Here is a 14,465-nt window from a genome sequence, read left to right as displayed (position 1 = left end):
TTGATTGCTAACTCCTCTTTCTCTCTCTTAAGCTTAGGAGAGCAATTTTATTTTTCCTTTTCCTTCCAGTAGGACTTGTGCTGTAAAGGTATATTTTTATTGACTCTTTTTCAGGTGCATTACTAGCATAAACAGCCATTTCTGTCCTACTCTCTTTAGTTACTTGCTGCTATCCCTGTATCTTTCCTTCTTCCCACATCCTTCAAATTGAGTTTGCAGGGCAGCAGTGATGACCTTGCAGTGCTCTCCACAGGAGTCCCAGATCTATAATGAGGGGCCAGGTACAAAAGTGTGGTGCTAGCAAAGAGGATGTGTGAACTCAACACTATCCTCATCTGCCAGCTCCTACTGCTGCAGTCTCTGTGGATGATGGTCAATATGCACCTAGTTTGTGATTCAGGTTAATTTGGCTTGGTTTTCATGCCATTTTCAATTTGCCATTTGCTATGACATTTTCATGGCTAATGCAAGGCAGGCAGTGGGAAAGAAGGCAGGGAGCACATCAGGGTTGTCTCTTTCAGCATTAGTGAGTTTTTAGGTCAGCATATGACAGTTTTAAAAATGCACCATGCGACCTTCCACCTGGCTTTTTTGCCGTTTATTAGGACAACTGGCTGCTTAAAATCATAGAATGATTTGGGCTGGAAGGGACCCTAAAAATCATTGCATTCTTTCCTACTTGCAATGGCCAGTGACACCTTCCACCAGACCAGTTTGCTGAAAGCCCCATCCAGCCTGGCACTGAACGCTTTTCCAGGATCTTCTTCATCTGTGGTCTTGTATAGCCCAGCTGATTTTTGCCCAAGTGAATGAAAGAGCAGGGGTGAGGATAGGATTGAAAAACCCAGAACAAAACCAAAAACCTCTTGCCAAGAAGAAATGGCAATGTAATATAGAATAGGAAGTATGAGAAAAAAATGTGTTGCCTTTAGCAGTCCCTTCATATCGCATTCAGCCATACAGGTCACTTATGCTGTGTTTAACATTATTCCCTGCAAGATATAAATGATCCTGTCACCAAGCAGCCAGCCACATGATGTCTAGCCTGATCAAAAATTCTGGATCTGGATCTGAGGATTATTTGTCCTTGTGGGTGCACTGAAAGTATAGAAAAAGCTTCCTGCATGCAAAGGAAGTGACCATTCATTCAGTTCAGTTGTGGGCATATGGAGATGTGAGAAAAAAAAGGCATGTAAAAACTTCAGATATAAGCAGCTAATCCTGTTCCTAAGTGGCAGATCTTGGGTTTTTCTGTTTCAAAACACTAATCTTCACTTTCTAAAAATCCTAATTTGACTGGTCTTAACATGAAATGTTTAGACTTGGTGTATCATGTGTTTATTTCCAAAAGAATCAAACCCCTTGCTATAATTCTTGGAGTGTCAGTATATGTCAAAAATGAAATAATTTTCTTTTTTTGCACTTACACTGGTAAAATTTTGACAGTGTAGTTTAATGTGATTTTCAGTGAACTAGAATCCTCATTAATGCTTTGAAAGTCAGATTATTGTCAATAATTAGGAAAATTCCCTGATCTTTTCAAGTTAAATTGTAAAGTATTCTTAAGAATTACTGTTATGCATTTAGGCCATTTCTCTTTGTCTATGCTTTCTAGGAATATTATTCCTAATTAATTTGAATAAATGTAAAAATATAGAATAAACACAAGTTCAAATGAGGCTCTATCTGTATTTTCCTAACTTATCCTTCCTTTTCTGCTACATCTGAGGAGAAGGTATCTTTAGGGATAAATACATGCAGGCAAAAAATAATGGAAAAACATCAAACTGCAAAACAATAGAAAAGAAGGGATTATTTTCATTTGCTTGTTAGATAACTTTTTTACAAATAGCAGTGTAATTTAAGATATGTTTTCAAGGCTTTATGAAAGATTGTAGAAAGATTAGCTTTAGTATTATGGTAATGTAAACCAGTGCTCTATCTGCTATACCTACAGCATGATTGTTTTTAAACATGCACTCGCTGCCTTGGAGCTTTATTAACATTTGCATCATAATCTCAATTTCCCATCATTTCCTTTCTGGCTGGAAGTGTAAAGGTTTATTTTTAAGCCAAGGAAAGGAACGCTGTCTCCTGAGAGCAGATTTCCCTCTTTCTTTCATATTTTAAGCTAATAAATTTGGCTCTAATGTTTGATTTTGATGCCCTAATAATGAAAACATAGTTGGAAAATTGTTGAAGTTTTTTATATTTTCTTATGAGGCTACAGCTGAGTAACTCAGCAAGAAAATCCCTGAAATATCCAGATAATTTTTTTCCATATTCTTGACTCTTTTGTTTCTGACTTTTATGGGTCTGAGATGACATTGATGAACCCTGTGTCCAAAGAGGAGATGTAATACTTTGCACTCCCCTGCCCCCAGCAGAAGAGCAAGCCCAGCAAATGGTGGGAAGGGGTTCTCCAGGACATCTCAGCAGGAAGCTGTTCTGGAACAGATGTAAGGAACTGTAGTTTAGCAGCATGGTAGCCAAATTTTAAAAATTACGTATGCTGAAAACCTGCTTAGATATTCTCAATCAAAGGTATGGAAATCAAGCTGCCATCCCTCCATCACCAGACGGCAGCTACCACCACAGTCTCGCCTCTGAGTTTTAGCTGGCTGCCACTTTTCCAAGCCTTCAGTCCTTCAGAGGACTTTGTGATAGTATGAATGTACATATGCAGCAGTGTCTTGAAGCCATTTTAATCTCAGTGAGATCAATATCTCTGTTTTTATCAAGAATCAAGGACACACCTCTGCACATCCTTGCACTAGGCTGTGCAGTAAGTTTGTGTTACTGTAATGTTTTAAATGTCAATGATCTTTGTTCTTTTTATTAAATCAAGAATAGTTAAAATTAAAACTAGCTATACTATTGTAGTTTACTTTAAAAATTTGAATTCGCAGAGCTAAAAATCATGCAGATAAAGGTAAGTAAGATGAAAAATTTTACTGTTTAATTTCTGTTAAAACCTCAACCAAAATCTGTCTTCATACATAAAAATATCAGTGATCATGTACAAGAAAAGCATTCTCCTTGGCTACTGGATTACCCAGCTGCCATCCAGGCATAGCCTCTTGGTGAGCACACTGGCCACACTCGGTGGGAGTGCTGTGTGTGCTGCTCAGTTTGATCCTCAGCAGAGGCTGTACTGAAATCTGGCATCCCTATTGCTTCAGTAGCATGGAGAGGTGAGGCACTGGGTGCCAGAGTGTAGGGATTAATGAAAATGATAGCCATAAAAATGGCTGTGGGCAAGAACAAAGGAAATGTGTAAAAACTGTTGGATAAATACCTGAAGGCACAAATATATAATGCCACACAGTGTGAGGGGAACAATAATTTTCACTTTGTGTAAGGTGCTTTTGGACAATATTCTTCTTACCTAGTGGCACTGTACATCATTTTTATTCTATCTGACATCAACTGGGAAATAACCTGAAACACTAGATATTTCTGAAAAAAATGTCAAAACAATAAGGAAGATGCTTGAAGTTTTTAACCCAAGGCCATTAGAAAGAAACACCAGATAAAAACGTGCTGTGTTCGATGTGTAGGGACATAGGCCTTCTCTGTGGTCCAGGCTATTATCCAAGTGTTAGTTACAAAAAGAGCTCTCTGAAGTGATCTGGGAGCAGGGTCTGAAACAAGAATTAACAATGACAATAAAATCAGACAGCTTTTAAATATGTTATGAATATTAGTAAAATTTTTATAAATCATACTGTATTTTAGATTGACTTTTTCATCCACAGAGCAAAATGTAGTCAATAAGTCCTTCTGGCATAAGATGTCACATGCATCAGGCATAAGAATTGCTATAAGAACTCAATCAAATAAATTGATATTTGACTCTACTGCTACAACATGAAGAGGATGAGATAAAGTGACTTCATATACTTGGGATTAATAGTTTCTTAAGAACTGATTCATAGGATGACAAAGAAAGAGCTCTGTAGAGGACAATTGGTCCCTCTTTGTAACATTGTATAATTGTTGTGACACAAACTTTAATTTTTATTTTGTGATGTATTTTAGTTTTGTATGCACCAAATAAAAAGGACTCTTCTGTCAATAAAGAACAATAGCCATAACTCACAGCTATAACAAGCATATTAATTGTCCACAGTTGTGGAGTGTTATTGTAAATATGTGCTATACATGTCCTCCAGGAGAGCTGAAACTGGCAACAGGAGGCTTGAGCAAAGGGCATGGGGAGACATTCCCTAGTACTCCTTTGTTTATAATTAATATTTTTATAGTTTGTTTACTCATAAAAACTGGACATAACAGTGGTACCTGTCAAAACAAGTTAATCATTATATCAGTCAAAGCATTTTATATTACCCATCTTCCTTTCCTCCCTGAAAGTGGAATTTGATTAATTAGAAACCTGGATTGGGCATTATTGTTCCAGGTTTGACAACTTTAAGAAGCAACATCTTTCGTAGCTGTGTTTTGGATGTGGCTGGCCCTTGGAAAGGCAGGAGCTGCCCCAGCTTGGACTCCTCATTACCACGTCCATTTATTTGCAGGAGCATGGTTGATGTGTCATATACCATGGAGCAGGCAGGCTTGCAGTGTCAGGGAAGGGCCTCAGTGGGGCAGCTTGTTGGGGGTCCTTTCTGGTGATGCTTTCTGTTTTGCTGCATGAAACAGTTTCTTAAAATCTGAATGCGCACAGTGCTCTGGAGCAAATCAGTTTTTTCACACCTATAGAAAATAAATGTGGCAAAAAGCAATGAGAGAATGTGTAGGGAGGGGTAGTGACATTTATTCATGAAATCTCTAAATAAGTTAACCATTTATGATTTTCCTTTCAGGTATTTCATTCACTCTCTGTTTCATCCACATCCCCCAGGGTGCATATGCTGAGGTGGTCTGGTTCACTTGTGTGTGACACAAAGGACTTGGGACATCAAACCCTTATCACATCTCTTGGCATTTTCTTGATTGGCAACCATGAAATGACAGATTTTTGGATAAATTATTTATACCCTCTAGGAGTCTACTGTTATTATGGGTGGTCCTTTATACTGAACACTCCTTTCTTCAGTCTCTAAGCCACAAACAAGGTGGCTGCTCATCTGCTGATTTTTTTTCATTTAGTAAACACACCTTTTTATTGATATAATCTGCTTCCCTGTTAGGCTTACAGGCAAGAGAACGGCAGATGTCACATGCTGCAGTCTTGCTGCCAACATTCCACTGTCATGGTACAGGGTCTTCTGCTGGCAAAACACCTGTTCGAAGGTCTTACAGAGTCCAGACATTCTGTCCAGGCTTGACAGAAATGACTAATTTTGATTTTTTTTGCTTGGGATGCTCTGTACTGTCAGTACATATGATTTCTCTAGCCTTTGGTCTTTCTTCTAGTATTTACATTCCTATTCCCATTCATTTGTTAATATGATAATATTTCTGTTGAAAGCCCTATGCCTGTTGTGGTTTCACTAAGTCTATGCTCCCAGGTCAGTTATGGGGTAAGGTGTGCTGTGCTATAGCTAGGAATTAGGAATTATGTTCTATGTCCCTAAAGCACACTGTTTGGTTAACTACCTGAAAATCAAGCACTTCTTAACTATATTTTATGGTTATGTCTTAAATGCTGCTTTCTTTGGATTCCCCTTATTGGGAACTGAAACTCATGTTGGATTTCTGTTTTAAAATCCTGGCTCTGTTTGCTGATTAAAAATAGGCTTGGTTCTCTGTGTAGGATAGTAGCAAAATGCAACTTCCATTTTTGGCATTCTGACTGAGTTTCTTTAACTTCACTTCTCATTAGAAAGCTGACATTACATAGCTGGAGTTGATCTTTTAGGCTCCCTCTCTGGTTACTGCAAAGTGGTATGCGTGCAGTGTAATTAACCCACTGTGTCTTTAACAGAGGTTTCATTACTTTTAATTATTATTATTTATTTTTATTAGTCCAACTTGCTGAGCTAACTATATGTGGAGCTTCCAAGCCTACTTTCACTAGAAAAATAGAACATATTGTTTTACTATACTTACACAATATATCACTTATATTGTGATATATTTAAAACATGTATCTGGTATGGCAAATAATGCAAAATAGATGTAAATAGCCAAATATTTTAACATGTTATTGCTAATAATCCCAGGAAAAGATATTACTAAATATCTTCGACTTACTAATAGTAGCATTTTTTTTCTGCGGTTTCCAGTTTTGGTGGAATACCTTTTTTCCTCTGTCCTTTTCCCTCTTTCTGATACCAGAAATGTCTTCTGTTTCATGGGGTTATAACACACTGTTATTCACAGGATCAGTGATCAGCATTTGTGGAACCCAAGGGCAGATGAATTTTACAAACACAAGTCCAGTGGAAATGGAAGGAAATGAGGTTTGACTCAACTTTCCTAGTTAACGCATTGAGTCTGTCTTATAAGGGCCTGTCCTCTTCAGTGATTTTGAACAAAGCTGAGTTTGACTTGGATGTGCACCAGTATTAAATCCAGTTCTCACTTTATTTCCATCCTGAGGTAGTCTCTTCTTCACTGAACCACAGAAACATGGAATGGTTTGAGTTGGAAGGGATCTTTAAGTTCCAAACCTGTTACTCATTAGCATTAGATCAGGTTTCTCAAGGCCCCATTCAACCTGGCTTTGAACATCTCCAGGGGTGGGGCATCCACAACTTTTCAGGGCAGCCTGTGCCAGTGCCTCACCACCATCATCATAAAACATTTCTTCCTCAACGACATTCTGAATTTATCCTCCATCTAATTCCTGTTGTGAGGAATTTGAGCGCTCTCTCCAAAATCAGCTGTTTCTGTAAAGCAGATTGCACATCAGCCAAAGAGGAAGTGATCAACTCCTGATCTGTGTTCTGATAGAAATGTTTTCACAACCAGAGGAATCAAGAAAAAGATTCTGCAATCAAATATGCTGCTTTATGAAAAATTCCTTTTAGAAAACATACCTTGTTCCCTTCTTTGAATGATTCTCTGCTTTTAAAACAGAGTAAGAATCCGATGTAACACTAACCTGATGTAGTGAGTGATCAGAGATGCACACCAGGGTTGAGCAAATCTTTCCGAAGTGTTTAAACAGAAACCTTCAGTCTAAATGAACTCAGATTGTGAACTTTCATAGCACTGATCTTCCCACTCACCTCTTCCCACATCCAGACCCCAGCCTTTCAGAAACCAAAAGTATTATTCACCTCATCTCTTTCAGATGTCTTGTTGAGATGAGATGAATCATACTTTAAAAGTGCTTAATGAATTTTCATTTATCGTACAGGTAGTATAAATGATAACCATAGTTGTCTGATGTCATTTGGCCATGTGAATCCTACCCAAAAGTTTTTGTGTAGTATACTTTCCATGTGCCCTAGCAATTAGCAGAAGTAATTTAAATAAAATTAAATGGGGCATTGTTCTATTCCCTGTTCCTTCCAAGAAGAAATCTCTTAAAGAAGGCAAGTATGATTAAGCAAAGAAATTAAATCATTATTGATTGACATGGAAAATTTTTCTTTTCCTCAGTTTTTTTTCCTACCCACTCTCCTTTTGCTCCCTGGAGTATTACCCCATCTTGTTCTGCTCTTCTAAACCTTTCTGTAATCACTGTTGATTATTTGGGTGCCCAAAGTCAGACCTTGCTTACAAGTGCAATGTAGCCCCTGTATTGTATCACATCTAAATTTTATGTAGACTGTAGTAGAAAAAGTTACTCCTTCCATTATTTTAAGCTTCACCTTTGTGATTTTTTTTTTCACTTTTTGGGAGCAGCTTGTGTTGGTGCTTTTTTTTTACAGTTTCATACGTCCTTTGTGCTACAGCAGTGCAAACAGCAAGCCAAGCCCCCGCTGAGCACTGCAGAAAGTGCAGGTGATTATCTTGGGTAATACTTGCTGCTGTTGCAGCAGGACCATGCTGAATTAGGACCCACTTTCAGCACACACAGCTGTGTGTGCAGAAATGGCCTTGCCCTTTACAGGTATACTGTGTCGATAAAGGGGAGAGGAGGAGATGGAAGTGCTCCCCAACCTGTTCTTCCCATGGTCATGCCCTAGGTGAGCAGTGGGGCTGAAGAGAGCCCTCTGGCTAAGATCTAGCCCACTCATTTGCTCCCACCAGCATTCTGGAATATTCTCAGATCTTTACTGGTAGAAGCCTATACAGATGGAGTTTAGATCAAATTAATTATAATTATGTCACCAAGAAATATTATTCAGTCATTGTTCCTTGTCTATAAGTAGTGTTAAAAAAATCCATTCTTAATGTTTTATTAGAATATCTTTTCTCTTCTTTGTTAGCAGTCCCAGGAATAATCCTTCCCTGCTGAAAAAATCATAATCTTTTTATCCATGTACTGACAGTAGCACATAAATACGAGTGATTGTCAGCTTTAGCTGGAAATTCAATAAAGCTTTCTTTTAATTACCCTATACTTCTGAATTAACTTTGTGTGTATTGTTAATAGTCAGTTAATTAAGTACTGTTTCAATTGGAGATATAAATTCAAAGGTTTCTTTTTGTAATTTACTGGTGTAGCACATTCCATTAAGTAGTCCATTATGGTACCTGACCTCACATCTTTTTGAAGCTAAAATATATCAAATGAAAATAATGTGGTAAAAAAAATGAAAATATTTAATTCACACTTCTTATCTTTGTACTCATACTAAGTACAAAGCTGCTAAAAATGTTGTGTACATTAAATACACACTGTCCCTTAAGTTTTGTTGCCCAAGCAGTGTCCCGTTTGAGTTTGTGATGAAATGCCAGATTTCAGGCAACTCACTTTTTAATACTGCATTTTATTGCTCAGGCTACAGCAATTATCAACATGTTTCTTTTAGGAATGAGTGAACAGCGTAGATTTCATAGATAAAACCAGTGATTACTCTCTAAATAGATATAACTGTTTTTCTGTACAGCTAAAAGAGAAATCCCCAGCTGGAGCAATAATCTAAGCAGCGTATTGTCAGAAACAGCTTCTCTGTTCAGATGGAAGTTCCCATTAACTACATAATCTCTGAAAAATTAGCTGTATGAAGTTAGTTTTTATGGAAATCACAGTTATTTCTGTCTTTTCTTTGACTGAGAGGTAAAAATGTTCTGAAAAATTAAAGTAATGGTTTGCTTGTATGTGCAATGTGTCAGAGGGTAAGAAATATAGGAAAAGGAGAAAAGGTCTTTTTTTCTTCCCCCAACATCTATTTATTTTGCCTTCCTTTAATCATATCAGCATGTATCATTGACATTGTTACAAAGTTTGGGTCTTTGAGTGTTTATCTAGGAATTTCACAGATCACTGAATAGAAGTTAGATATTTACAAAGAACTATTGCTTTCTTTATGTGTCCATAGCCACAGATTTGTGTCCTAAGGAAAAAACCCACACTTTAAATCAAACATCTACACCTTTTCTCTTTTATTTTCACTGACCATTCGCTGTGGTACTACCTGAACTTGCAAAACCTGTGCTAGACATTTCCAAGTATTTTTCAAATTGTGTGTACAATCAGAATACCTTTCATTTTGTTCTGATAAATGGTGATGTATTTTATAGCGATATTTAACAAAATAAACTCCAAGTTCAGTGTTTTAATGCTGATCATGGAAAGCTGAGCCATAACTTCTTGATGTAGGCTGCACTGGACCCCAAGGATGAGGGTGTATAGAATCACCACTGGTTCAATTGTTTTTGTCTCTGCCTTTCTGTAATTGTAAATGGCAAAGAATTTCCTTGCTTTAGTTCTGTCCCTGACCTTGCAGGGAAAGTGAAAGAGTATGTTATTTATATTTCTGAAAAAAAATACTCAAAGTTTACATTGTATATGTTAGTCTCCCACTTGTCTTTAGTGTTCAATGTTGTATTGCTAATGTTTTGTTTGCAATATCTTTTTCAGGTCTAGGATTCAGTATTGCAGGAGGGGTGGGAAACCAACACATCCCTGGGGACAACAGCATTTATGTCACTAAGATTATTGATGGGGGAGCTGCACAAAAAGATGGGAGATTGCAGGTTGGAGATAGACTTCTTATGGTAAGTATGAGAAATTTTAATTCCATTTATTTAGCTGAAAATTGTTTCATATAAGGACTTTTATTCACCATACATCTTTCTGGACGTAACCAAAATGACTGCTATTATAATTGTATTTCCATCATCTTCATTTTCCCCATTTTTAAAATATTTTTCTAATATTGAAGTAAAAACCCCATTCCTCTGGAAAGCTAACATTTTATGAAGGCAGTGTATTATATTACTTTGACAAACCTTTTACAGAGAAGAGAATAAATGTCTTATGCACGTAAGGAACAAGTCAAAATGGACCATAAAACTTAAAAGATTTTAGACAAAGTGTTTGTTAAGGTAGTACTCATTCTACTGCTTATTGTACACAAATTGAAAGCGGTCATAACATGCCAGTAAATGACTCCCATATAGCAACTGTCAGGGGGCTACTATTTATATTTCAGTACCTGTAGGAATGCTTTACTTATGTGTTCCATATAGATGTTAAAAAACACCCCAAACATTTTCCAAATTTTCCGTAGTGCTGGTTCACTGTTCCTTATCAATAATGCTTTCCCACTCACAGAGTTTGTTTAATTCAAGACTGAGGGGGAAATCCTGACCCTGGTGAATCAGCACAAGTTAATCTATGTCAAGTTGTACTCATGTCAATGTATTTGCATAGATCTCAGCAGGTAGAGAAATATATATTTTAATAAGTGCAGTGAAAAAAAAAAACAAACTAGGACTGCATTAGCCCTGTTCTGTGATGTGATTTTTAAGCAGTCAACCTTTTTTGCTGCCTGTGGAGCTGGGCCTAATTGAGGTTTTCTTTATTTGGCTAGGGACATTATGTTCCAGTCACATATGAAGATGGGCATTAATTTTATGACAGAGTACTAAACAGAACTGGAAAGGCACTTGGTTGCTGGGTTGGTGACTCTTTGTCTTTTTTAATTAACCCAAATGGGTAGATAAAACAGCTTAAGGATCAGCCTGTGTTAGCAAAATCAGAGCAAAATGAAACTAGAACTCAAAATTTCTTTGGCATTTTGTCTTTGCACAATGTCAGCATAGTGAAATTCAAATCACTATTGGATGATGAAGATTTTGCTTATTTTGGTGCAGAAATGTGTATTTTTATTTGCCAAATTTGCACTTTAGTTATTTTGCAACTTTTTGCAAATCTGCTTCTGTTCAGCTGTTTTTGTTCTTTTTACTCTGATGAGTAAAAAAGTTGTTGTGTTATCTGCAATTTTTTGTTACTTTACTCTTAATTTTTTCCAATTCACATGAAGTAGTAAATATCTTATATAAAGGGAAATCAAATCAATAGATGCAAACCCCCCACATTCACCCTCTCCAATGAAATTTCATTAGAATTAATTTAAATAGAAATATTTTCTATACCACTGTGCATTTATTCATTCTCCTCAGATTTTTACAGGAGTAGTTTATTAAGCCTCTCAGCCTTCAAACTGTGATTCGCTGCAGTCAGATATAGATGTTTCTCCATTGTGACAATTGTGACAATTTTATACTTCTGAAAATGAGCAGAGGTCATTTGCATTACATTTTATGTCTTTGTTCTTCTTTCCTTTCAGTCTGGACTGTTTTTCTTTACTAAAGTGATGTCTCCTTTTATCACTGCATGTTAAATGAGCAAAAAAAAAATCATTCCAAGTATTGCTCTCCTCTAGATATGTACTTTCAGACCAAGCTTTTAACTGCTGCACAAGAAAATACTCTGTGTACTGTAATCATTACATATTCAGAGATTCGTTTACAAGATCAAAACTGTTTCTAAAATTCATGCAGATTGCAGCCATGTTTCTTGGTTCTCTCCAACTAGACAACCTGATTTGTTTTTAGCTTCTGTACCTTCAGTATTTTTTTATCATAATTTGTGAATTATCTGTCAGTTCATGGCATGAACTTCATGTTCCTTTATGAATAGTGAGTGAAAAAATTAATTACTTTCTTTTGGCAGTGTTTCAACAGAGTATTACCCTTGTCATCTATATGGTCCTACTTCTGCTTCACTGATTTCTTGATTATTTGTTTGAGCAGTTCCTCTTTTTTGTTTTTTTCTTCTCAATAACACATCCTTTCTTGATCTTTGGTTTTCTTCCATCATTCTCTACAGAATTTAAAAGAATTTGTCATCCTTCTGGAATTCTCAGCAGCTGCTGGGGAGCTTTTTTAATTTTCGTATCTGTGTTGTGATAATTTTGTGTGAAATGCTTTCAGATCCCAAAGAAAGTGCAAATCAAATTAATATAAATTTAGGAGGTGATGAAAGTGTAGAAGCAAAATAAAAACAAGTATTGAAATGTACGACAAGAATTGGGCCACCTAAGTATTTTGCAGCTTGATAACCCTACTGTTATTAAATGCAGATTGCATATAGTGTGTTAAGCATTTCTGAAGATGTATTATGTAAATAATACCTTGTGATTATTGTGAAATCTGTGCAAGGGAATGTTACACAGTTATGTTTTTGTGGCACTTAAGACTTACTAACCTGAGCACTTGCACAGGACAATGCTCCATTGTACTTTAATCCTGAGGTACCTGTTTGTAAAAGTACTGGTGAAAGTATGAGTGTTTAAACTGAAAACCGAATGGTTTTTCTAGGTATATATGAAAGGAAAAGACCAGAGCTCTTCTCTGAAGACTTACAGCTAGGAGAAAAATACTCCCTCACTGTGTTCTGGTGGTAAGGCCTCCTTCTGCTGGTGGTAATGCCAGCAGTGAGAATCCCACTGCAGTGGGTGTCTCAGCTTCTGTCCACAGTGGAAAGGAGAAAAAGTAAAGCACGTACAGAGCATCACAGACCACCATGGTAATTCAGGGTCAGCTGTAGGACCAGACAAGGTTGCTCAGGGATTTATCCAGTTGCATCTCAAAAATCTCCAAGGATGGAGATTGCAGAGCCTTTCTAGGAAACTTGTTCCGCAGCTCAGCTGTCCTCCCGAGGAAAAGACTTCTCCTGATAACCTGTTTGACCCTCTCTTGTTTCAACATCTGCCTGCTGTCACTCATCCTGTTACCACATGTGACTCTGAAAAGCTTAGCTTTGCCTTGATGATCTTCCTGTAAGCACTGGGGGTCTGTTAAAAGCTGCCTTCAGACGAACCCCTTCTCCAGGCCAAAAGTGCCAAGATCCCTCATTTTCTCCTCAGCAGGTCAGTGCTCCATCCCCAGCCATCCCAGCAGCATAGCTCTCAACTTGCCTCCTTCTGTTACCTTTCCTGTAGTGTAGGAACCAGAACTCAACAGAGTTTCCAGTTTCAGGCTAATGAGTGTGAACTATTGGGCAGTAATCCTTTGCTCATTTTCCAGCCTCTGCTCCTGCTCATCCAGCCCAGGATGCTGTTGACCTCTTTGCTGCTGAGACACACAGCTGGCTCATGCCCAGCTTGCCATCCATCAGGAGCCCCAAGCACTTTTCCATAGAGATGCTGCCAGGCTGTCAGTGCCCAGCCTGTGCTATTGATGGGAGTTAGCCTGTGCCAGGGGCAGGATTTACTGTTTCTTCCTGCTGAACATCATAAAGTCTTCTTCAGGTCCTTCTTCCAATCTTTGGCAGCCCTGACTTTGAGTATCTCGCAGTGAAATGAAGTGTCACCTCCAAACATGATGCATGTCTCACCTCTTCAAGGTCACTGCTAATGATGATCATGAAAAGCTGGAAAATGTTTTCAGCTATTTCAGGTCAGATAATAATTACTTTTTTTATCTCATACCATCATCTTACTTTGGACAAGTTTTTATCTACAGAATGAGTAAATGAGAAATCAGTATAAAACTGGTACTTTTTTACTACTACATAACAACACTAATAGCAAGGCATTTTTCAGGGAAAATGCTAAAACCATTAGGGTTTAAAGGAAAATGTATGTTATTATTAATCTTTTATAACTGGTAGCTTTTCTAAAATACATCTCATATGCCAAAATACCCTTGCAAGTTTGGGCTGTATCCTGTTGCTTCTTGCCCCATATAGTCACAGGGATCAGCGATTGTATATAAGAAGAGGTCTAATTTGATTGTGTTTTCTGGATGGAAATAGGAGGAAGAAACAGGAGTCACATTCCTTTTCATAAATGTATGCTTCCTTTCTGGTAATTTCATAGGACTATGGTGGAGTTGTGACCGTGCCATTGTTGATGTGTTCCTTATAAGGTCCCCTACCAGTACCTGTTTCTTTCAGATTGTGTATGAATGCAGGATTACATTTGTATTAAAGTGCCTAAAATCAGAGCATGTAATTCAAGATGCATATAGATTAGCATTTGGTTCTGATCAGAGGTGGTTTTTTAAATTATTTTGGCTGTCTTTGTGAGATTGTCTTTTAGAAAACAGCCCAGCACTTGTGCAACTAACTCACAAGTCCATGGGATCATAAGTATTTAGTTAATGCAAACAGATTTATATCCTTTGAACAAATCGTCACTCTTCAGCAC

The 14,465-nt window shown here is 37.4% G+C and overlaps 1 protein-coding gene across 14 annotated transcripts in view; it reads left to right on the top strand.

Moving 5' to 3' along the window:
* The window catches only part of DLG2 (discs large MAGUK scaffold protein 2), a 983,561-nt gene that overhangs the window by 696,450 nt on the left and 272,646 nt on the right, over nucleotides 1-14,465 (top strand). For all 14 annotated transcript variants that reach the window (XM_054269787.1, XM_054269774.1, XM_054269773.1 and 11 more), the window contains one exon: nucleotides 9,887-10,023. In XM_054269787.1, coding sequence (XP_054125762.1) covers nucleotides 9,887-10,023 — 137 coding nt within the window. The remainder of the gene's footprint in view (nucleotides 1-9,886; nucleotides 10,024-14,465) is intronic.

The sequence above is a fragment of the Melozone crissalis genome, unplaced genomic scaffold (genome assembly GCF_028551555.1).
Source record: "Melozone crissalis strain CALT ecotype California unplaced genomic scaffold, PUWL_Pcris_2 ptg000008l_1, whole genome shotgun sequence".
In the NCBI taxonomy this organism is placed as follows: Eukaryota; Metazoa; Chordata; class Aves; order Passeriformes; family Passerellidae; genus Melozone; species Melozone crissalis.
Note: the sequence above shows the minus strand (reverse complement) of the source record. Positions and strands in the feature narration are given on the sequence as shown.